The 25,085-nt window shown below is 46.4% G+C and overlaps 1 protein-coding gene across 1 annotated transcript in view; it reads right to left on the reverse strand.

The window, feature by feature from the left end:
• Window positions 1-284: 284 nt before the first annotated feature.
• The window catches only part of TRPM8 (transient receptor potential cation channel subfamily M member 8), a gene marked incomplete at its 3' end in the record, with an annotated part of 102,295 nt that continues 77,494 nt past the window's right edge, over window positions 285-25,085 (reverse strand). Inside the window, exons 21-25 of the mRNA XM_082658517.1 lie at window positions 24,601-24,778; window positions 14,849-15,039; window positions 5,840-5,939; window positions 4,732-4,765; window positions 285-335 (exon numbers count right to left, since the gene is read on the reverse strand). Of these exons, the coding sequence (XP_082514643.1) occupies window positions 285-335; window positions 4,732-4,765; window positions 5,840-5,939; window positions 14,849-15,039; window positions 24,601-24,778 (554 nt within the window). The remainder of the gene's footprint in view (window positions 336-4,731; window positions 4,766-5,839; window positions 5,940-14,848; window positions 15,040-24,600; window positions 24,779-25,085) is intronic.

Here is a 25,085-nt window from a genome sequence, read left to right on the forward strand (position 1 = left end):
AGGATACTGTAACCTACTGCCAGCAGTGTTAACCTCAGGCCGGGGAGCAGACAGGGAAAGTAATGTGAGGGCGGCTTCTACCTGTTCTTTTCTATATACCTATACTGTTCGAATTTTTTACACCATGCCTTATTTTCAAATCTGATCATATGTGAAAGTGAGAAAAGATCATGATTTTTGAATTAGTCTTAAAATACGTAAATTTTCAGAGCAAAAAAAAAAAAGCCATTAAAATTACTTACCTTGCTAGAATTAGATTTTTCTCCATTAGAGTCCATGCAATTTTATTTGATTTTATTAGCAATCTCTTTTAGAAGACCCTTGAGATCATTAAGCTTGAAAGGGGAAAAAATAAAACTGGTCTTAAGATCAATTTTCCAACTTTAAATTTTAAATGATGACTCTATGGCTTTTCTATGAAATAGATGTGCTATATATAAAATAGGAATTACGGTTCATGCCTGGAGTATGGCAGGCTCCAGGTGATATTTCAGACTCTGTCCATTACTAACTTTCTGAAATCATATCACAAGCAAATAATCATTAGCACCAATTAGGATTAGCTTTACTCAAATAAAAATCACTAGTGATTCCTACATAGAAAGGATAGATTACAACGCAGAGAAGTAATATATAGAAATAAAAATGTTATATGTAACTAATAAAGTTATAAGGTACCAATAAAGTTTTGCTTTGATAAAAGTATAATATAATGAAAATAATGTGATACAATACTAATCAAGTTTTTGCAAGTAAAGTGTCTCCCCTCACACACACACACACACACACAAACAGTATAAGAAGCAAAACAATTTAAGTAAAAAGCATGATAAAATTATTTTCAATACATGCATATTTCACACGTTTTTACACAAGATGCATGAAGGTCACTTTAAATTACAAGCTATACTTTTACACTTAATAAAAGCTGTAGACATAACACAATCTCTGTATGATTGGTTTCCAACTTGCTATATCACTCACTCAAGGAAAACTTTCTGTTTAACTTAGGCTTATTTCCAGTATTAACCTCTTCATTTAACTCTTTCTTTTAAAAGGACAAAAAGAAACCATAAGGGCTAACGGCTGCCTAAAATAAAGAAGGCATAGTAAGATTCCTACTTACAGACTTAAGGTCAATGTGAATAACTTTGTTTTCTGGTGTAAGAATGAGATGGAGAAATTTTTTTTCACTGGAGGGGCTTTGGAGAGATTTCTGTATTGGTTGACAGTAAAAGGACTTTAGTGTGACGTTTAGTAGGATTTAAGACACCAAGAGCTTGCTCCAGAAACAAGTGGCCAACCCTAAAATTCTCCTTGGATAGAAAGGAGAGACTTTTTGTTGTTCAGAAGAGAAGGGGTAGAGGAAGGGGGAGGGGATAAAAAGGGGAGAGAGGGCAGGGGAGCAGGAGAGAAGCAGGGAGAGAGGCAGTGAAATCCTGTGGGTGGTGGCCCATGTCTCAGTGTTGTGTGGTTTGAGGTTTCCCTGGGATCTGCCCAAATTCAACTAAAACCTGCAAAAGGCATGGTGTAGGTGGACTTCTTGCAGGAACCAACAAAGGGGTGGAGCTCCACAGACAGGGAGATGCAGAGGGGGCTGGACCCACAGGCACTCCTCTGAGGACCCCACAGAGCCCTGGCTCACACGTGTGTGTGGACAGCCACCAACTGGGACTCCAGTCATCTGTGACACCCTTGGCACCACGCCCACAACCGTCATGCTCAGGTCCACTGTCCCCACCAGAGGGTCGCCCCGCCGCACCCAGACACGCACTGGCTGGGAGGCCCCCCTGGCCCCTGGGAGTCAGTTCAGCTGCCCCAGTTCCTGGATCTCTGGCTGACCTCCGACCCAGGCCCCGCTCTGCCCCATCCCCTTGCTGCCATCCTGCCTATGTCCTGCGTGCCCCAGAGCAGGGGCAGTGGTAAGTCTTGCAGAAGCTTGAGCCCAGCCCCAAGTGTACTTTCCATCGGCTCCCTCCAAAGCCACCTTAGTGAACCCACAAGTAAAACAACTCAACACAACAAACAAAAATAGACTGTTTTCTCTACACACACACTTAGACAAGTCCCTGGCACCTCTATTCCCCAAACCAAACTGTTAAGCCCCTCTTATGTGGCCACTCTGACCGCTCAGAGGGATCTTTGAAAGGAATGTTCCCAGGTGTGTCCCCAGAGGCTTGCCCTGCATGGGAATAAAATCCAGCCCTAAAGAGGCCAGCAAGTTCCTGCCAAGGACGACCCAGCCTCCTCCTTCCTTCCTACTCGGTGTTCCCCTGGTCCACGCCACCTCTCTCCAGCTGCCCAGAACATTCCATGCATCTCTGGACTTAGGGCCTTCCCAGCTGCCGACCTTGCTCCCCGGTAATGCAGACACAGGCAGTCTGGGACATATGCCTGATATGGCTAAGAAAAGGGTTACCGCTATTGACTCCTACATAATTCAGCTGGAAAATGCTCCTACCCCCAAACCACTTAACAAGGGGTCCATTCATGAAATGTGGGGCCCATGTCTGCTTTGACAGCACTTAGCCCAATGCATGGCATATGGCAGGTGCTCAATAAGTATTACGAGCTGTGTAGCTTAGGTACCGATGCAGCAGACAATATATTTAAATATAAATATACGATGTAGAGAAAGTGAATAATCCTATAAGGCTTTATATTTATTCTATATTACATATTATAGTCATCTAATATACATACTCAGTGTTAGAATACTATCCCCTATGCTTCCTTTCATGCATTCTAACATTTTTTAAATTTTTAAAAATATCCAGCATTTTTCTTTCCCCTCTTCACTGATTATAATCATGATATACATCCTGGCATGATTGTTTCTGTCCAGATACTCAACTCTAAGAACACAGGAGTCTTCCCCGCCCCTCAATTAAAAATCAGTACCAGTACATCAGGAGAGCAGCCGTAACGAGATATACTCCCGCGTGATGGCGTGTCTACAAAGATGGCTGCCACGTTTCTCCCTGTCCACGTGTCACTCCCACATCAAGAGGTGGAACGTGAACAGGGAGAGTCTACTGCTCCCCCACCTGGATCCCAGCCAGCCTGGGGCTGCTTTAATCAATAGATGCTGGTGGACGTGCTGTCATGCCAGGTCCAGGTCTCGCCTTTAGAAGCACTGGTGGCTTCTGCTTCTTCACGCTTGGAAGCCAGTCCCTATGGAAAAAGGGGAACTGCCCCGAGACCCCCAAGCCTCATGGATCAGAGATCACGTGGAAGAGAGAGGCCATGAGGAGGACCACTGAGGTGCCAGATCCTGGCCTCACCGCCAGCTGAATCCAGCCCCGTAAACCCAGCTGAGACCACCTGAAGCAGAAGAACTGCCCGGCTGAGCCCTTCCGAAACCCCTGACCCAGAAAAGCAAGAGTGAAATAAAATGGTTGTTTGAAGCCACTAAAACGTGGGGTTGTAGGGGCTTCCCTGGTGGCGCAGTGGTTGAGAGTGCACCTGCCAATGCGGGGGACACGGGTTCGTGCCCCGGTCCGGGAAGATCCCACATGCCGCGGAGCGGCTGGGCCCGTGAGCCGTGGCCGCTGAGCCTGCGCGTCCGGAGCCTGTGCTCCGCAACGGGAGAGGCCACAACAGTGAGAAGCCCGCGTACCGCAAAAAAAATAATAATAATAAAATTTAAAAAATAAAAAAATGTGGGGTTGTTTGTTGCACAGCAATAGGGAACTAAAGCAAACTGTGATGGAAACATTCGACTGTCAGCACAGAACGTGCCGTCACCCTGAGTGGTTGAGTCCTACATACGGAGCAAGTAGCTCCAGGGGAGGCAAGGGGAGGAGGGAAGAGAAGAGGGAAGGCAGGGGCGGGGTGGGGGTAAGTAGGAAGGTACCAGGCTGCAGTCCACCGCCCTGCACGAGGCCAGAGTTCAGGAAGGGAGGCCCATGGCAACACGGCCTCAGATCTTTTAAATGCTGCTGGTAACCAACACGTAAATACATACACGAGAAATTGTGAACCGAATACATGATCATCTTAGAGCTCTGAGAAGAGCACCTTTTGTTCATTCATTCAATGTTCCTTGAGGCCCTACTATAGGCAAGGAATCGGGTGCTGGAGACCCTGCCACCCCTGATGGCGTATCTTCAAGCCGTGGAACTGCACAGCCCTGGGGAGGGTATGTGACTCTGTCACCCAGGACGCCATCCCCAAAATGCCATGGATATCACCTCCTCCTCAGACCCTAACAGGGAGCCGACATTTATGAATCGATTGTCATTTCTGCTGAACCAAATCCTAATTTCCAGCTACCCAGCTCAGGGTGGAGGTGGGCATACTCCCTCTACGTCTAATTCACGTGTGTATTCTCGCAGTCGCAATTCAAATGAAGTGGATGACAAATTAGAGTGGCAGCAAAGACTGGCATAGGGTCTCTAAGCTCCCAACCTGCTTTTCTGAGCCTTTCTGGTACTCCCTGCAAGCATCTTACACCTGACAGAAAAAGAAGGGGTCCTGGGGTAGACAGAGACAGTCGTGGAAATGGGACTGCAGGACTATTCCCGTGTGGGCTGGGAGTATCGGAGAAGCAATTCCATTCCAGCAGCCCGACTTTGTGCAGTGAATAAAGAAAGCTGAGTATAGAACAGGGTCACATCTATTTTTTTAAAACAATTAACTTCATCTATTTTTGTCACTGGCCTCTAGCTGAAAGCTCAAAGATAATGGAGATTTAAAAAAATAATTCCCAAACTATAAACAGAACTATACCTTTGTATCCAGCTGTCTAAAACGATGTCTCATTCTTCAAGGAAGTTAAAAAAAAGAGAGAGCGAGAACAGAGAGAGAGAGAGAGAGAAACAAAACGGGTTATTAGGCTCCATTTCGCAGTCTTTTAAAGCATAAAATACAGTTCATTTTCATCTTCAACTAAATCAACGTCACCTGCTTTTACCGCTTTTACTTTCTTCCTAATACCCAAGCGAAGCAGAATTCCACTCTCACCCCAGATGGAAGGACAGCAAATAGATGCTACCTTCGTTGATGGGGCGGTGGAAGATGACCTGTAAGGTCCATTCCTTCCTTTCAAAACTAAGCTCTCCACGTCTAGGGATGGAGGAGAATGGAGGGCATCTGCTTTGTTACTCAAAGAGAAAAAGCATGCCTCACATCCCCTGCTCCCAATAGCTGTGTTGAACCTAACAAAGGGATTAGTTGTTCTTATGTTTACGCTTTCTTTGTTAGACTGAATTCTGAGGTGTGTTTGGAGCTCTCTGTAAGAGTGACTTCTGACCATTAACCCTGTTACCCCACTTTAAACACGAAGGGCACGCTCCAGGATGCCCGGCATCCCACATTCCTCATGGACCATCTAGGGAGACAGTGACTTAGCTAGTTCTATGGGATGTTTACAACAACGCCATGCGACTCATAAAGGGCGTTCAGAACTTCTCAGGGACAACTGTCTGTAAGAGATCAACCAAAGGGTTTGGCCATCTTCTAATCGCTTGCTTCTTCCTCATAGGGATACACGTGCAGACCCTGCAAGGTAACTTCTGTTCCCCACAATCCTTGGGTCTTCCTAGAATCCACCTCTGCAGCAGTGGCATAGGGACCCACACTCTTGTCACCTGGTCCCACAGCCCTGCCCTTCAATCAGAAGGACAATCCGATGGCAGGTGGGTGGTTTTTGCCCTTCCTGAAAGGCTGACACACCCTTTTACGTGTGTCACCTTCAGTTGCCTGGGCCATATCCTTTTGGTGCCATTCCTCTCTGCCGCAAATTCCCTTTACAGTTTGCTCAGAGAAGCTGCCTGTGTTCTGCCAGCTTCTGTACACGAGGGGAGGCTCGCAGAGCAGGAATAACTGACTGACATACTCCTCTGATGTGTCGTGGGCTTTCGTGTTGATCTTGACAAGGTAATTTTCTTTCATGACACCCTCCCATGCCAGAGTCATGTTGTCTTCATTCTTGAAACCTTGAATAATGAGACAAAGAAAAACATTCAAGTTGCTTCCTTTGCCCCCTTTCCCGCCTAAATCGATACCTGCTAGGCATTTTGCCATGCTCTGGCACCAAGAGAATTAGATTTGTCCTGCACAGGCTGATATGACTAATGCTACTTACTGGTGAGAGCAGCAGACCCACGGAATATCAATGAAGGTCTTGGCAACAGTGAAGAATGGGAGCTTGCATGAAATAGGAACGCAATCTTCATTGCAACCAGAGATCCATCCACAGCCGGTCTGTGTGTCTTTGACTCAACAAAATCATTTCCCTAGTGAATTTGGTTCTCACATTTCTTATGTGTTCCTGTTCCTTTTTGATGACATCAAAATACTACTCTGGGGGCTTCCCTGGTGGCGCAGTGGTTTAGAGTCCGCCTGCCGATGCAGGGGACACGGGTTCGTGCCCCGGTCCGGGAAGATCCCACACGCCGCGGAGCAGCTGGGCCCGTGAGCCATGGCCGCTGAGCCTGCGCGTCCGGAGCCTGTACTCTGCAACGGGAGAGGCCACAGCAGCGAGAGGCCCGCGTACCGCAAAAAAAAAAAATACTACTCTGATCATTCAGGTGGATAATTACTGATGGATTGTCTATTCTCAACCTAACACGGGGGTAGAAAGTTTGGAGGAGAGGAAAATCATCCCTGGACCTCATTCCTACCCTCTTGAAATAGGCAGTCTGGGTGTAGACCTCAAGGCTAATTCTGATGTTTAGTTTTTTCCTCTCACCTAAGCCAGGTGTGCTGCAAAATTAGCCTGGGGAATGTTCCAGCAAGATTTTTAGTTCAATTTTTTTTTTTTTTTTACAGTGTCTTAACCTTTCAGATGGCAAGCAGACAAAGGAACAAATCAACCTGTCACCTGTGTTTCAGGTACTAGTGCAATGGACAGCAGTCCTCCACATGAATTCACGGGGAAAGAAAAGCACGTACGTTCATGCAAGTGTCCACTTGGAATAAATGTATCTCGTGTTTACTTTTCAATGTGTTCATCTACGTGCTAGAGTTTAGGAACTGTTTTCAGATCTTCCTAGATATAAAAAGAATTAATTGGGAGTCAAAGACATACAGAAGTGGCAGGATGGAAGCAACTCCTATATAGCAAATAAAGATTTATTTTTAAACGGTGGTTATTCACTTTAGAAAATAATTCCTAACGGAATTTCTTTCAAGTGGATTTTTCCTAGCAAAGTCATCTCCAGTGTCTTTTCCTCAAACTAAATGTGTGTAGAAGCCCGATAGGAGTACTTAATAATCAGTGGAAAGGATAGGCGCTCCTGAATTCAGGTGGCTAAAGAGGAAGAAGGACCAATGACCCAATGTCCAGCCTCTCTCACAGTCAAGGAAATGCTGATTGAAACGATGACGTAGCACTGTCACAACCAAACTGGAAAATTAGCAGAGGCTAAAATAATGACTGTACTCTCTGTTGGAGAAGATGTAAACAAACAGGTTTCCCACATAATGGGAAAATCTGTAAATTGTTACAGCCTCAGGGAATGAGGGATGGGAAGGGGGGCAGACATATCAAAAGTACATACACTGTATCTAGAAATTTCTCTTCTAGAAAGAACTCAAAGGAAAATATCACTGATATGCTCAAAAATGAATACATAAAACTGTTTCTCATAGTGTTATATAGTAACAAAAGAGGAGAAACAATCCACGTGTTTAACAAGGGGTTGGTTAAATTGGGTACGGTATACCCACAGGCTGGAACATTCCACAGTTAAAAATTGTTATAAAGACGTATATTTATGGCTATGGGAGAGGTTCTCTGGGAGATTATTAGTCAAATGAACAAATTAGATTTTGAATGTGTACGCACCGAGCAATCTAATTATCATACACCCACACAAGAATAATAGAATGAATACCGATACGTTATCAATATCTATCTCTGGATGGTGGGTTACATCTGCTCTTTGCTCTTTCTTAACTGTGCTTTTCTGTGTTTTTTGAACATTTTATTACATTGGATTGGATTTTATACATTGGATTACTTCTTCAATCATGAAAAACAGCAAATTTTATAAAAATGCAATGACTGGGTAGCATATTTTTTACCATTACTTGAAGATGTCACCAAGAAAGTACCAAAAATGGAAGTTTGGATTCTACCTTTTCTGAAAGTTATTTGAAAAATCTTGCATTTTCCTCTAAAGAAGAGCAATTTTAAGCTTAAACCCCATGATTGTCCTATCATTGGAGGCAAATGCAAAGTAAAGGTAGGAAATGAATTACCATGAGGAGACTCGACAACCACAGGATGCTGTGGTTCCGGAACTAGGCATCCCTAAGGAGAAACAAATGAGCAGGCGGTGACCAGGTCCCCCCAGAAGTCTAAAGGATCCTGTCCTGTGGTCTCCCGTTCTCCCTATTTCTTTATTCCTTCCTGAGACTAAGAACTGTTAGAAGAGAACATCCATGGCTCACTGTCTGTTTCCCCGATTGTTGTGAGAGCATCACTTTTCCAGGGGCCTATCAGGGACACAGGTGCAGATTAACACAGCTCATTTCTGACCTGTTTGCTTTCTCTAGTTGAAGCTCTTGTCCACTTGCTGGCCAGGTTGGGGGATTTGTTTTCATTTTTATGTTCTTTCTTGTACTTAACCGTTAAATAAGTTTGGGGGGAATGTAATGCATTTCGTTCTGCCTTCTCAACCCATCCTGAATCTGGAGGACTGATTCGTCCTTACCTATAACACCGAGTTTCCTGGTTCCATTGATCCTGGGCTGAACACAATGTAACTTTGGAGAGTGGACCTTCATCCCATACGGCCCCTCTACCTACCCACCCCCAACTGGAATCCCACTAGTGATAGGGAATTCACTACCTCACAGGGTATCACGTCATTTCCAGATAGGACTAATTGTTAGACATTGCTTTGCCTTTATATCGCGTCAAATCTTCCTCCCCACAACTTTTATCCATCGTTTGTTTTTGTTCTCTGGAACGATTCAGGAAGAAGTATGAAACTTTTTGCTGGAGTCTCTAGTCAGCAATACATTTCCTAAATTTACTTTGCATTTGTCTCCAAATCTGTGGCATGGATTGGTCCCCTGAGCTCTCCCTTAGGTTCTGCAGACACTCATCCATGACACGGCTTCAAAACGGACTCAAAGATAGTCTGAGACACTTCATTACGCACCTCTGATCTTTGGGTGTGGTCTTTGAGTACCAATTCCAGGTCTCAACTTTCAGTTCCCATCCCAGATATAAAGACTTTTCATTCTTTTCGTTAGAAATGACTCACTTTGTCCTCCATGGCAAAATGATGAGGGGAAAGACAGCAACTTATCCAAATTGTCAAAACACCTTTCTTCATTAGGAAAGGCATTTACATACGTGTGATAGCTAATGACATTCCCCAAACTGCCATTTAACGTCTTGAAATAATGCTGTTAAAAGAGTTGACGATGAGGATTCTTTAAACTGTGACACGAGATGGGGGTCGTTGGTACATTTACATTCTGAAAGCCAGACTTTAGGAGATCATGGCTCCAGGGATAACACAGAAGTAAGTTATGACTAATATTTAAGGTCACGTTCCTGAGTATCTCTCCTCCATTTTTCTGTGTAGTTAAGGAATCCCACAAAAAATGATGGTTCTTGGCAAGTTCCATCAATTATCATGTCTAGGTTAGTAAAGTTCGTATTTTTTACTTTCTGAATCATCAAAATATCGGGGATACACTAAAGGGACAGGAATGATTGGCCCAATACAGAACGTGAATCCCATGATGGTAGTCATTGACCATTTTACCAGGTGCAATAAAGAAAAGACCAGAGGGCAACACATAAACACACAGCCAGCAGCCCCAGGGAGACACAGCACAGTAAACAGTAGGAATAAGACACAGACAAAGCAGACAAGCTCTAACGCATCCGGACAAAATTCAGTAAACTGGAGACAAGACCAGCCCAACGGTGTTCCTTTCATTGTTTGTACTGGATTCTTCCTTAGATTCTCCCTTCCCCAAATTGCCCCCAACACCCAGTTTTTTGCTATTTAACGGAGACTTTTCTTCTTACCCATAGTGATCCATTCAGGGGACACATCTCAAGATCCTGCCCCACTCTCCAAACCCTAAACTGACTGCTCTTCCCCGAGTCAGGAGAACGAACGTCAGGATCTGAGAAGCATCATTTTACATAGTGAGCTGAGGGTGTCTGCTGCTTGGCCCTGGGAGTTTCTTTGTTCACTTCCATCTTGAGGGAAATAAGTTCAATCAGCAAGAGGGTGTTTCACAATTTATGTGACTATTTCTTGCACTATCGTGTCTTCTGTCTGCATTTTTTCCTTCCCCTGGGACTCAGGATGTACACTGTGACACAGCAGGCAGAGGACGGGAGGCAGGAGACTGTGTGGGGCTAGAATCTGGCTGTGGGACACGGACCAGGGTCTTTCATTAGTCTCCCTGTAACCCTTGGCCCCCTGGACCCCTCCCACCTGTCCTCTGACCTCTGTAACTTTTCTCTCTGACTGCTCCTCACTCTCTGGGCCCCTCCCAGCATCTATGCCTTTGCCTGGTTAATTCCAACTCATCCTCTTAGGTCTCAGTTTCAATATCCCCTTCCTCCAGGAAGTCTCCCCTGACTCACTCTAGTCTGGGGTGTAAATGTCCACAATGTGGCTATCATGGCACCCTGCACATTCTCTAAATTCATGCTTCCTACACTTCTCTATTAAGGCTTTCTCGTTTTCTTTCTTCTCCTGAGATTATGAGCCCTGTTTGAGGGCAAGGTTAGCCGCTAGCACCATTTCCACAGTGCCTGGCTGCCGCATGGTGGGCTCCTGATGCATATTTGTTGAATTAATGATCCCCAGGCCCCTTTCACAGAACTGAGAGTAGATGTGTGTAAAGAAATGAACGCCTCCTGTAATACTTTTACAGTTATTTCTCGTTCATGTGCACAGGTAGGGAAGGCCCCTCTTCACGCTTTGCTTGTCTTTCCCATGCACCGTATCCATCCATCCCTACACTCCCTCCGTTTTTAAACCCAGATCTGCAGAAAATGTGGGGTGGGTTTTACAAAAATCTTCCAAAGACAACGTGGCAGGAAATGAGGTTGGTAGGCTCTTGTTTTTGGAATTTATAAGAACTCAGTGATTTTCCTTTTTTATCACTCTATTTAGACATTTCATGAGAATGTTTTCATTGGTTCTTGGTGGTTGTCTAGAATCTAAGTGATCAGACTAACTGGATAGTTCATAAACACTGAGGCACCCACTTCTATCCCCGTTGCTGGAGGTCATTTTCTGGAACCAAGCTGGTACTTTGCTAGGCCATCCGCATCTATCACAGATCCTGCTCAGAAAGGAAGTGCTCAGGAAAGGTTGTTTCAAGGAAGGAAAACACAGCAGATATTCCAATTGCTCATGAAACTATATCATTTTAGAAAGTGGCAAAGAAAAAGCAGCAAAGGACTGAGAGCGATCAAGAAGCTGTTTCTTAAAGGTCCACGCTCAGCTGTCTACGCTTTTGAGGCTCCGGAAAAGCACAGCAAATAGGGCTGTATACGTACATAGGGTCAGCCTAGGTATCGAGCATTTCCCTATGGTGAATGCAGTTATAGCCATTATAGCTGAGAAATTTTTATTCTAAACTGTTTGAGGCATCAAAGATAATTCTGGACTGAGACATGTTTTCATTTCTAGTGTGTCAGATCTAGGTTTAACATGTCAGGTGAGTTAATGAGAGAGAAGCCCGCATGCACACCGCCCCCAGTGGCAAGGACTCAGCTCAGCTGTGACGCCTGGGTGGGCAGGGCGGGGAGAACCTTGCTTTCTCTCGATAGGCCAGCGTGGGAGTGGGACAGGGTGGGGGCGGGGGCGGGGGCTTGTGGGGGGAGGGCACTCTCCAGAGAGCAGCTCATCCAGCTTGTTCAGGGGATGCCTGGTGTGATAAACGGCAAAACAGGGCCACAGATTCTGCCCACCCCGTGTGTAGGCTGCTCTCCCTTGAGGTGGGTGGGCCTGTGACTTGCTTTGACCAATAGAACGTGGCAGAAGTGATGTCATCTGACTTGCTGAGCCCAGGGCCTCAGAGGCTATGCAGCTTCTGCTTTTTGTGGGAGTCCAGGCTCCAACTGTGGGAGCCTGAGCTGGAGGAGACTGAGGCTCCCTGATGACAGCCCAGCCAACCCCACACATGTGAGCACACATGGACACTGGGACCCGCCAGCCCATAGCCTACCTGCCAACAGCCAGACACCACAAGGGGCAGAGACCAGCCCAGGACTGACCCATGGAGTCAGGGGCAGATAAACAGTGGTAGTTTTAGGGAACCAGATTTCAAAGGGTTGTTTCACAATAAGACACAACAGATCTGCTTAGAGACTCAGATCTACTTGTTTTTCTCAAGAATGGGACTGGGTATGGAAATCCCGCAGGTACCAGCGCTGGGTCCAACCTGCGTCACTAACTCTGCCTCCCTAGTCAGCACACGGGGACACTGCTGGGTGACCAGCAGCCCCTGAACTGACAGGGTTCCTGAGATGCAGGACTTGTAGTTTTACAATAGGGATGGTCCCCGGCAAACTGAGACAAGTCGGTCACCCTAAGTGGACATACAGAATGCAGGACGCTCAGCGCTAAGACGGGGACGTTCTGGGCAAACCGGGACAAGTCAGCCACCCTAGGCCCTCGGCACTTTTGCCATTGTGGGCCCCTTCCTGGATCAAGAAAATATGAAAAAGATATATGACTGGGTTGGTATAAGGACAAGTATATACCAATAGGTTTTCTGTCACCTAAGAGTTCTTTCTTTTTCTTCTGATTTTTAAAAGAAATGAAAAGAACTGTGTGGACCCCAAAGTGCCTGGGCCCCGTCGCTGTGCAGACGTCAGTCCTATGGCTGCACGCCTATCCACCCACCGGGAGATGGAGTCCCCAGCTTAAGTCTGAGGCTAGAAGACAAAGTGTACAAGCCAGTGGTGCCCTTTCCATCTTTTCCTTTGCATCCAGACATCCAGATGAATGAAAATAGGCCTCTCCCTCCCTTGTGCTGAATTCGGTTGAAACAAGTTTGGGGTGAGGGAGATCTGTGCAGCTCAGTGGCTCCAGGAAGGGGCGTTAAGTACACCTCGGGTCTTGGGAAGAGAGCCAGATGTGTGCTCCCTGCAGCCAAAACGATGGGGACCCAGGTGTGACTGAGGGTCAGGGGTCAGAGATTCCGGCTCCCACGGCAGGGGCAAGGAGAGGGGCTAGGTGGGGATCCGTCTGCCCGGAGTTTGTCGGGGCTGAGGAGCTGGGTGACCACGTGAGAGGGAGAACAAACTCCACAGTCCCCAGCAGGGAGAGTCTGTGCAGAGTGCACCCCTGGAAACCAGAGGCTCCTGTGGGGCAGCGGCCCCCAGAGAGAGCATCGCCAAGTCCCGGGAGCTGTGGTTGGTGCGAGGGGGCAGGCAGGGCATGGCTGAAGGACCCGCCAAGCGCCCACACAGCAGAGGGTCAGTTTTAAGCTCGCACCAGGCCAGGAAGCACAGAGCCAGCCCAGGGCAGCGCCACCGTTGCTAAACAGCATTTCTGCTCTTTCCCCTCCCTTCTCCCTGTGCTCCAACCCGGAGAAGGTCAGGAACAGCAGCTGGTGAGTGAGTGGGAGGGAAGCGAATAAGAAAGAGAGAAAAGCCAGCAGCCCATCCTTCCCGACAACTCCACCGGCTGAGAGCGGCCTCAGGGTAAGAGGAGTCTCCCCTCTGAATGACGATGAATGAGCTGCTTAATCTATTGGACTGCAGGTCCTAATTTCTAAATTGAGACTGTTTTACCAAGTAAAGTCATCATAAGCTTTTCTAGTTCTCTAAGAACGACCAGGAAAGTCATGACCCCTGCTGGAATCAAAGCTAAGATCTCGCCCTGTCACAGCTCACCCTTCCCCCTCCCCATATCCTCAAGTCCGTTCTCCAGTAGGTCTGTGTCTTTATTCCTGTCTTACCCCTAGGTTCTTCATGACATTTTTTTTTTCTTAAATTCCATATATATGTGTTAGCATACGGTATTTGTCTTTCTCTTTCTGACTTACTTCACGCTGTGACAGGGTGAGAGAGTGGCATGGACATATATACACTACCAAACGTAAGGTAGATAGCTAGTGGGAAGCAGCCGCATGGCACAGGGATATCGGCTTGGTGCTTTGTGACCGCCTGGAGGGGTGGGATAGGGAGGGTGGGAGGGAGACGCAAGAGGGAAGAGATATGGGAACATATGTATATGTATAACTGATTCACTTTGTTATAAAGCAGAAACTAACACACCATTGTAAAGCAATTATACCCCAATAAAGATGTTAAAATAAAAAAAAAAAGCTAAGATCTCCCAGAGAATAAATGTCACACAAGCAACAGAGAGCTTTTGACGCACCCCATGAATCCTGCTCGCTGAACATCCTATTTACATCATTATCATGTACATCCACAAGTGAGCCCCCTGGAATAAGGCTGTCCCGGCAGATCTAGAAGGCTTTCTTAATCTACTCTTTCAATGCATATATAAGTATCACTGAATCACTTTGCTGTCTAGCAGTAATTAACACAACATTGTAAATCAACCATACTTCAATAAAAAAATAAAATAAAACAGCTATGATGACACTACCATTAAAAAAAGAAAAGAAAAAAAAACCTGTGGGCATGGACAACTGCTCTAAGTATTGTAAAGTCTACTAAAATATTAATATTGTGCTCTGTAAATTCAAAAAACAAAACTACTCTTTCTCTCGAGTAAGTCACTGGGGGGCTCGATGCCTGAACTTTACAGACAGACACCTGTGAGCGCTGAAATAACTGTGACTAACCCTTCCTGTTGAGATGTGGACCCGACACGCTCCCCCAGAATGAATCCCTGCCTTTAAGCCCCAGCACAACGGATGAGCCACTCACAGCAGGCGGAAGACTCTGCGCTCCTCTCTTTGCAGCAGCAACGGAAGCATTTCTTGACCACCATGTAGAAGTAGGCGAAGACCACGAACGGGAAGGGAACGTTGAGACGGTTGCAGTATTCCTGCACCAGGAAGTACCTCTGGAACTTCCAGACCTGGTCGTTGTTCTCCTGGACGGTGCCCACGGTGTAGCTGGCGGGGGGGGGGGGGGGGGGGGGCGGGGGAGAGAAGGTCAAGCCTCAGCTTTCCATAGGCCTGGGCATTTCATTGCCAAATATGGTGATATTGGTACCAAGCTCTCACTGCCATAGGAGAGAAGAATCTATGGTGGTATCGGGGCCTGAGCAACTCAGGCACCCTTCCGTTCATGCTGGGCCAAAACTGGGTCTGGCTTTTGTTATTTTGTTTTGTTTTTTTTTAATCACAACAGACTGTTCAATGAACTTTAAAATGATTCCTGCCTGCGAGGGGGCAGGCAGGGCATGGCTGAAGGACCCGCCAAGCGCCCACACGGTAGAGGCGTGTTTCAAGACCTTTCAAGGGTTCCCTTTTTCCGTTAGTCCGGTATTGTGTTCGATACCCAGAGGCCCAACGTGGCGCCTCTCGGAGGAGTAAGTTGCCAACGTCACTGTGGGAGCTTAATTATAAACAACCTGGGAGAGCAGTTCGTTAATATTTATCAGGGACCTTAAAAATATTTATCCATTTGACCCACTGATTTTCCTTCTTGGAAATCTAACCTAAGAATAAGGAGATACTGAGAAAAGAAAATATAGAAATGGATATCACACATGGGTGTCTGCCACAGCATTGAGTAATAGCCGCTCCCACTTTCCACCCAGCAGCATTGAACAACCAAAATGTTCAACACTAAGAAAATATATCACAAGTTATGGCCAATCAATGTGATTACACGATGCAGCTGCCGTTAAAAAATACGTTTATGACTAACTTTTATATTTTGGGCAAATGCTTACATGTGAGTGAAAATAGTGAGGCTCAAACTTGTACTCACAACACAATCTCACTACGTAAACCACAGTTCACAGGGAGAAACGGATCCCATAACAAAGAACTAGGAAAATGTCTATTTATCCGGAAAACGTCTGACTATTCCACTAACTTACCTGTTACACATTAAACCAAGATTGTTGAGTAGCTAACACTTGTTACATACCAGACACTGTTCTAAGCCGTCTACTTGTATTAGCTGATTTAGTCTGCAAACAGCTCTCTGTAGAACGTTAAGTGCTATTATCATCTGTGAGTAACAGATCAAGAAACTGAGGCACAACAGGGGTAGGTAAATTGTCTGAGTCCCCCGACTGGCAGGTGGTGAAGCCAAAATTTGGACCCCGACATCCAGCCCAGTGCCCATTTGCTCTGTCAGTACATGATGCCACCTCAAGACGTGGCGCGTGGATGTTTTGAGCCGTGCTCCATGTCAAAAGGATCGGGTTGGACTACTTAGTGAAAGGTAACTGTGAAGCATTTTACCATCTGTTGAAGTTCAATCATCTGAGACACTTTTATCGTTAACACCAGATCACTCCTTCAAAAGCCAAAGAAGCAGCAACAAACCCCTTAAAATTGCCTAACAGCAAATCCTGGCTGCAGAGAGATTAAATTCTCCCAATTCTGGGTAAACACATCAGAGGCCAGAACTTCAGAGGCCAAACCTTGCAGGCAGAGACATGGGATACATCCGTCGTGAGACCTCACGCTTACCCCTCAGTGCACGGCAACCTGAGACTTAAATATCTTTAGCCAAGTGGGGATCATATACATGAGCAAAGCACTAGCCTACACAGATCACGGTTGTGGCTTTGCTTATAAGCTTGGTTCTGCTTATCTTGGCGTTTACTGATGAATCAGACCCCTCTGAGCTCTGCACCAGGTCCTGGGGGCAGGGCAGGGCAGGCTTTCCCAGAAAGTGCCTCTTCAACTGGGTGTGGTCTTTAAAGCAAAGGGAATTCATGTTTGTTGAGTATCTACTATACGTAAACTCCTTTACTAGGCATGTTTGTTGAGTATCTACTATACGTAAACTCCTTTACTAGGCATGTTTGTTGAGTATCTACTATACGTAAACTCCTTTACTAGGCATTAAAACTGCTTCTTGACTGAGTCAAGTGTCAACTCTATGTGGTAGATTTTCTGGCTGAAAAGCAGACAGGACTGTGATGCATGAGACTGCAGCAAACTGAAGCTGGCAGTGAGCCTGCTGCTTCTTCCAAATGTAGGTCAGGTTGCTCCAAGATGAATACCAAGCATCATTATCTGTCCTCGCCAGTCCCTGCTGATTCTGTGTCTGCAAAGGACACTGCAGGCTTCTGTCACTGCAATAAGAGAGGACGGCAGGCACGCCCAGGTTAATGAAGTCCAGGCAAAGAACGTGCCAGGAATCACGTTTTACTACATACTTTGGTCCAGAACAAGTATCACCATTCAAATGAGCCCCTAGGAGCATCTTAAAATCTTACGTATTTAGCCAAAAGTGGATCCTACTGACTGCCCCCTAAAACTCAACAGACACCCAAATTGCATCCATTTTAATGCATCGAATGTTGTTTGCTGAGGTTTTATCCAGAAGGAATTAATAGCTCCTGTTGAAGGGAGGAACACTCAGATGCTTAGAGCTGGGGAAGGTGTCTTCTCCCTCCCCTCCTTGGGAGCTTCGAGTGGAACTGTGGCCAAGAAGGGTCCTAGTGGGAAGAGATTCGCACTTTAGCTTAACTGGTTACTCAGAGGTAGTGAAAAATATCTGAAGTCTTCCAGGTCATCTAGAAAAGGAATTGGTAAACTGTGACCCAGGGGCCAAATCTAACACCCAACCTGTTCTGTAGGGCCCACGAGCAAAGAGGCAGGGATGGGTGCGGGGTCACCAAGCACTGCTTCTTTCTGCACATCTGGCCAAAGCCAAGACCCTGGCTGGCCCCTGCAGAAAAAGCCACCAAGCCCTGGTCTGGAATGCACTTAGGCCAGTGCCCACAACAGGGGTTGGTGTTTGTATCATTCTTTTTTTTTTTTTTTTTTTTTTTTGCAGTACGCGGGCCTCTCACCGTTGTGGTCTCTCCCATTGCGGAGCACAGGCTCTGGACGTGCAGGCTCAGCGGCCATGGCTCACGGACCCAGCCGCTCCGTGGCATGTGGGATCTTCCCGGACTGGGGCACGAACCCGCGTCCCCTGCATCGGCAGGCGGACTATCAATCATTGCTCCACCAGGGAAGCCCTGTATCATTCTTCCTTTTGAAGAACTCCGCCTCCCCTCACTGCCCCATGTGCTCCTCTGGACAACCCAGCAGGCTCCGAGGCGCCTCCTGCTGGAACCTCTGCTTCCTCTGCACCTCAGGGTCCAGTGAGCAGAGCTCCTTTCCTGGGCAAACGGTAAAAGCCCTTATCCACATCCCAGGGGGCGTGTGGGTGAACTGATTGATTACTGGACATTAATACCCAAAAGCCACTTTGCACAAATAACACATTTCCGGGGCTGCCATGCTGAGGTTTCTTTACTTACGTCCACCTGCCCCACAGAGCAGCAGGAATGAGCAAAATGTGACCTGGAGGCGAAATCCAACCCCAAACCTTCCAAATCGTTCTTTTTCTCTAGAGTCAGGTCCAGACTCGGCCAACAAGACATGAGGGTTCCCCAGGGAAGGCTTCCAGCTGCTCTGCTCAAATAATTTTAATGCTTTTGAGACATGGTTTTCCATTTCTGTAGCAGACAGGCTGAGCTCTGGGGCCACGACATCCCCACCCCGCTCAGCAAACCCAAATGTCCAGGGCAGCACACGGGCCAACTCTCGTGTTCAGGCTCTCGCCCACCCAGCTCTGATGGCTCTCACTGTCCCTGCCAGCCACTGGCCATCTAGTGTCTTCCCTGAGAGGAATTCTGCAAGGTCTCCTTTGACTTGACATCTCCCGTGATATCTAGTGCCCTCAGCTGCCCAGCTGGTGGGAGCTCTGTCCCCTAAGAGCAGCTGAGCACCTCAGATAAGCACGAGAGGAAGAGGAAGCAGGAGAGACAAACTCTCCGACACCCACTGACGGTGAAAATGTTACCAAGAGATAAATGTTTAGGATTCACATAGCCTTGTATGTGGATGAAATCCGGCAGTACGTTAAAAGAGTGCCTGACCAAAGAACAGATGGATGACTCCATATTAAGGGCATTTATGTAATTCATCATTTTCATAATACATCATAGATCAAAAAGACAAATACCATTTAAACTGTTTCTAGAAAGTCTCCTGGCAACATGCAGCATCCATTTCTGATTAGAAGAAATAAAGAAGAAGAAAAAGGAAGGAGCTTAATAAATAAGAAACAGGAGGAAACTTCCATGATATGATAAAAGGAAAAGAGAGGGGGAAAAAAAAAAAAGAATTCAGGAAGGAGACTTGTTCCAAAATAAGTAAGCAATACTTCATAGCCTTCCTGCATATCAAAAAGTAGTTATTGCAAAAACATAATAGAAAAACTATCTCACTCACAACCACAAATAGCTAGAAAAAAAAATGGAACAAAAAATCGGCCACATCCACGTGAATACAGCCATAAAAGTTTACTGGGAAACTATACGTATTTGAATAAATGGAGAATCACGCCATTTTTTCTGGCATGTTTTAAAGACGTCAGCTTCCCCTAAATGGCTCTACAAAGTTAACATCATCACAATAAAATTCATTAAAGAAATTTTTTGGAAGAGGGAAGAAAAAAGGATTGCAGAAGATGAGGCTTAGGCTCTCCACATGATTAAATATATAAGAAAAGCCAGGGAAGTTCTGAGTAAGAATAATGAAGGGCACTCATACAACAGATGTTAAAATGGTTTTGAAAAATCAGTAATTAAAGCCATTTGGTAGTAAAAACCAAAATAGAAAGACTGATGAACAGAACAGAATGAAAAGTCTGCAAAAAATTCACAAAGGAAAAGTAGATGTTAAAACAACGGCAGAATTTTAGAAGAAACTGAAATACGAGAAACTTGCCAGCTAGAATGCAATCAGGGAAACCCCTCTTCCAAGCTTTCCACAGATTTCATACATTTTTCCATCTGCCATTCCTTCCCAGACACTGCAGCAGTATCCAGTGAACCTTGATGACCCTGACTTTTTGCACCCACTCAGTGCCCCAGCGGGCGCGTTAAAACGTTCCGCACATCCTGGCTCCCCTCGCGCTCTGCAGCACCAAAAAAACATCGACGCTAACAGTAAGAGACAGCCAGCGATTCCACTGCACTGGTTTTGAAATGCTAACTGTTGAGCATGTTTCTGTCAAAGTAACACAACTAAGATTGTGCCATTGCCTGTGTAAAGACCCATGAAATCTCCCTTCACCTGCAGGGGAAAGTCCACATTCTTTAACACGGCATAAGGGACACCCCATAACCCAGCCCCTGCCGACCTTCCCCCATCCGCAGTCTCTAGTTCTCCCCAGAACAGCTTTATCTCTTCTGCTTCTCTCCCTCTCCAAACAATGCTCACAGGGTCCTCTGAGCAAATGTCTCCTCCATTCGCTGCTGCCCACCCCCAAGATCTGTCACCATTAATAACCCCGACTCTGCACCGGAGTCCCTTGTGAATAGGTTTCTCGTGCCGCTCGTATCGTACTGTATCTTTTCACATCATCTTATGTTACTGTCTATGTGCCCATCTCCCGCTCAGAGAGCAGAGCCTTTAACCTCTCTCTGCCTCCAACTCCTCATTTATGAATGATTATAAAGCCACACCTACACGATGACTAATTAAATGAGGCTGCACATGTGAAGCACCTGGATGTGCCTAGCACAGGAAAGTATCAATATTAGCTATTGTTATTGTTACAATTATCTGCTCTCTTTTTCTTCTTTTCATCCCATTTCAGTAGCCTGCCTGGGACTGGTGAAGTCACCGGAACGTTTCATCTGTACCAGGAGATATTTTCTTTTGTCTACTTTTCTACATATTCATAATGCACATATATTATTCCTAAGATTACAAAAATATTTTATTCTTAGAAATTATCTTAGACGGGGCATGTCTGATGAGTCCTTTCCAGCAGAAATGCCGTGGGTGAATTTATCTTCGGGACACGGTGCCTGAAAGCATTAACAGCTCCGTGTTAAGACGACCCCGAGTCATCTACTGACCTCAAGATCACTTCGTGCCTCTGATAAGCCACATAGGGCCTGTGATCGATAATTTTAATGTGGAATCATTGCAGATGTTTACACCCATTTATTTTCCCTGCTGAGTAACATCTAGAGAGCATTCCAATATTGCTTTAAAATTCCCAAGTGTACATTTATGCTACAGTTCAAAAGGTTGCCACTGTGCACGGTTAAGCTCTCACATGAATATTCTGATGCGGTACCAGACGGGGGTCACAGCCCGGAGCTGTCGGCTTGGAGTGAACCCGGAATATCCATCACAACCATCAGAAACAGTGTCCTGACGAGTCAGCTCAAGGATGGCAAGGGGGCTACTCCAGCTGCTCAGACCGGTATTAACAGATAAAGGGCCTCTGCCTTAGCCCAAGATGAATCTAAGGATCCCCCAAGGGAAGGGGAGCTCCCCAGCGGTCACACTTACACACTGAATGAGGCAACAGCGGGGTGTGGCCCAATGGCTCGGGCCTCGCAGGGAACAGACTCAAGTTCAAGCCTCAAGTGCACACAGGCAAGACAGACGGCAGTGCGGCCAGGGCCACAGACGCTGAGCTGCCCGACTTCCACTTCCTCAACCTGAAAATTGCAGGCCGGACTCCTGTCCCTCTCAGCTCCAAATTCTATCATTTTATGATTGTCATGGGGATAATGAATTACAAACTGGCATGGTCCTTAAGAAGGGCTTTGGTGAACAGCTCACAGCACACAGACTCGGGAGAGCTCTAAGCACTCCGCTTCCTGAGATCTACTGAATTCGTGTAGCTCAAAGGCCATCGCATTGGGAGCTGTCGGCCCTTCTGTTTAATTTTTGTAGATATTATATTAATGGTCAGTTTTTACAGGGACTACCCAATGTTTGATGTACAGGTTGACAGGATAGGTTATCACTATAAAATAGGACCCCAAATCATCGCATTCCCTCCCCACTCTTGCTTCGAGTTTGGGAATCGGTCCTCCCTTCTCTGCCCTCACGTGGATACACAACCACCCGTCTCTGCCACTTCTCTCTGCAAGCTCAGACTCGGGGACCTCTGGCAGCCTCTGACATGGTCCAGCCTCCCGTAAGCAGTATAGGCGTCTGGATTCCTGAGTCCTTCCCAGGCCCCACTTTAGGGGTGGTGATGGAGTTGGGGGTGGGGTGGGGTGCATATTCCCTCTTTAAGGCTGAGTGGGACAAAGGGCCACATGATCTCCATGGCCCAGGCACCTGGCACAGAACCGATGTTATACATCTATGTGATGAACCCCTCACTGGTCTGACATTCACCATTGACACTACTTGGTGAATAACAGACCAGGAAGCTATTCCCCTAACTAAAACTGAAAAATGAACTAAAAGCAGAAAGAATCCTGTTCTTTTCATTCATGGAAAGGGCCAGGTGCTGAGACGGACACAATCTCCACTCTCCAGAGCTTACGGTCTGGAAGAAGAGGAAGCTACCACGGTGAAGGGGGCCCACGGGGTCTCTATGCACAGTGGGGAGGGCACGAGGACCACTCGGGCGAAGGATGCTGCTGGACTCCCTAGAGGGCAAGAGGAACGGGGAGGAGATGGTCAAGGTAGAACGGGTAATGCCGACAGAGGGGTGACATTTGCAAAAGTGTCAGGCACGACAGATCACCCTGTTTAGGGATGGACAGGTGGGATGCCTGTCAGGGACAGGTTGCAGGGGTGAAGCCTGAAGGTGTTTTCAAAGCCCAGGTCGATGGCCTCGGAGGAAGCTGAGGAGGCTGAAATCTACCTTGAACACTATGGGGAAATACTGAAATCCTTCCAGAATTTTAAGCAGAGAAGTGACATTTTAGAAACACCACTATGGCCACAGTGTAGAAGCTGGTATAGAGGAGGACGTCGCTGTACACCTGAAGACCAGATGACCACTCATGGCTCAGCCCCTTGGATGCGTGATGTCCCCAAAGGCACATGTCCCCCCACCCAGCCTCACTCAACGGGAGGCCACTGACCGACAAAGAAAGATGACCCTCGTCTACAATCCTGGTGCCCCTCAGGACTCTATATGTCAACTATCTTCTGATTCTTTTTTTCTAAATTATGGAAGTAATATATGATCATTGTGTTGAGTGAAATATATACTTGCCTTTTAAAAATTTCTTGTTTTTTACTGTCAGAAAATAAGATTTTGCCATAAATATAAGGCTGCACTGAGCTTCTTATATTTAACAAAATGTCATCCTTCCAAGTCAATAAACATAAATCTCAGCTTTTCTTTTTAAGGGCTGCATAATGTTCCATGGTATGGATACGACATGCTTTGCTTTACCATCCCTTTATTGATAGGCATCAAACAATGATCTAATAAATGTTTTTTGCCTCGATATCTTTAGGAAAGATTCCCAGACATGAAGGAGTTGGGCCAAAGGTTTGCATATTTTTTAATAGCTATTTTCAGGTCACTTTCCCAAAAGTGGGAGACAATTCACATTCCCAGAGCAGTGCCCATTTCCCAGCATCATCTCCAGCAATTCTTATGACGTCTCTTCACCTGATGGATCCTAAACCAACACCTCGTTGTTGGTTTCAGCTGACCTTTCCCACCCATGAGGTTGAGCCCCTTCCCCTACAGTTAGTGGCCATTTGAATTTCTCTGAATTGCATTCCTCTGCCCATTTTCTACTGGCTCATCTTTCTCTCACCGATTTGCAGGAGCTCTTTCTATAGTAAGAATGAGAAGCCTTTGTTCACCTTAGGCAAACATTGCCCCCAGTCTATCATTTATCACATGACTTCATCTGAGGTATCCTGTTTAATGAAATTAAATGTGTTTTTCTTGTCCTTCACAGTTTCTCAGTTTCTGGTTTCAACTATGGTTTTTCTTTCACTCCAAAGTTTAACAGGTAATTTTTTTTAATTTGTATTTTGTTTCTAAACTGCTTGCCTGTCTATGCCAGGATTCATGTACCCAGAATAACCTCACATCAACAGCATAAAATTAAGGTACCCCCAACTGTACCCACCACATGGGGTTCTTTGAAACGCTCCTAAGAAAGACAAAGGGGCAAGATAAACATGATTTTCTAAATGGATTACAGAGAATGGCCAAAAGCAAAAAAGATGTGTCAGTCGCCATCGTGTTCTCACGCCAACCTCATTAGACATGAGCCCCAAAGGACGGTCGCTCTCCTGACTCTGCTCTCTTGATTTGTACTTAAACTAAATATTTTAAAGCAGCAGCTAACTAAAAGCTGAGTCCCTTAAGCCCTAGAATCCATCCCACGGAGTCCACAGAAAATGAGAACCTGGGAGCCGAGCTGAGCCACAGTCATTGCCAGGCCAGCATCTCGGCGCTCCGGGGAGGTTGCTAAATGGACATTAAACGTGCAGTCTGCACGTGCTGGAGGGGGTTACAGGCACCTGTCTTTGGGGTCCAAAAACTTAGTTACAGCTTATAGGACTCGCTATATCTTAATATAATCCCTTCAAGACCTCTCCCCGCCCCAGACCACCAATCCCCTATCAGAAGACCTCTATCATAAGCTCCTCGAGGGTGGACCTTTGCTGCCTCACTCCCGATTCCCCCAGCCCCACCTGGCACGGGGCCCGGCACGGCGCGGACCCCCAGCCGGCGCATGGCCAAGCACATACCCGAACATGGCGACCAGCAGGTTGACCAGCAGGATGTTGGTGGAGAGCATGTAGATGCACACCAGGGGGATGGTGATCCACTCGGGGAAGCGGGGCAAGTTGTGCTCGTCCAGCTCCACGCACAGGGGCTTGGACTCATTCCCCGTGAAGGTGCAGTGGGAGAAGTCGTACGTGGTACCTGAGGATGCAACAACAGACAGGTGATGTGAGGACCCTCTGGAGGGGGCAGTGCTAAAGCACCACAAAGGTGTGAGGATCGTGCAACGTGCTGGGCATTGTTCCAAGGCACTCTATCATGGGTAAGCCTCAGAATCAGGCGTTCAGCTACTCACTAAGCATTTATTGACTGAATAATAGTGCATTGAAATAATGCCATTTGCAGCAATATGGATGGACCTAGAGATTGTCATACTGAGTGAAGTAAGTTAAAAAGAGAAAGACAAATATCATATGATATTGCTTATATGTGGAACCAAAAAATAATG

This window comes from Grampus griseus (assembly GCF_964374135.1).
Source record: "Grampus griseus genome assembly, chromosome: 7".
NCBI classification, from domain to species: Eukaryota; Metazoa; Chordata; class Mammalia; order Artiodactyla; family Delphinidae; genus Grampus; species Grampus griseus.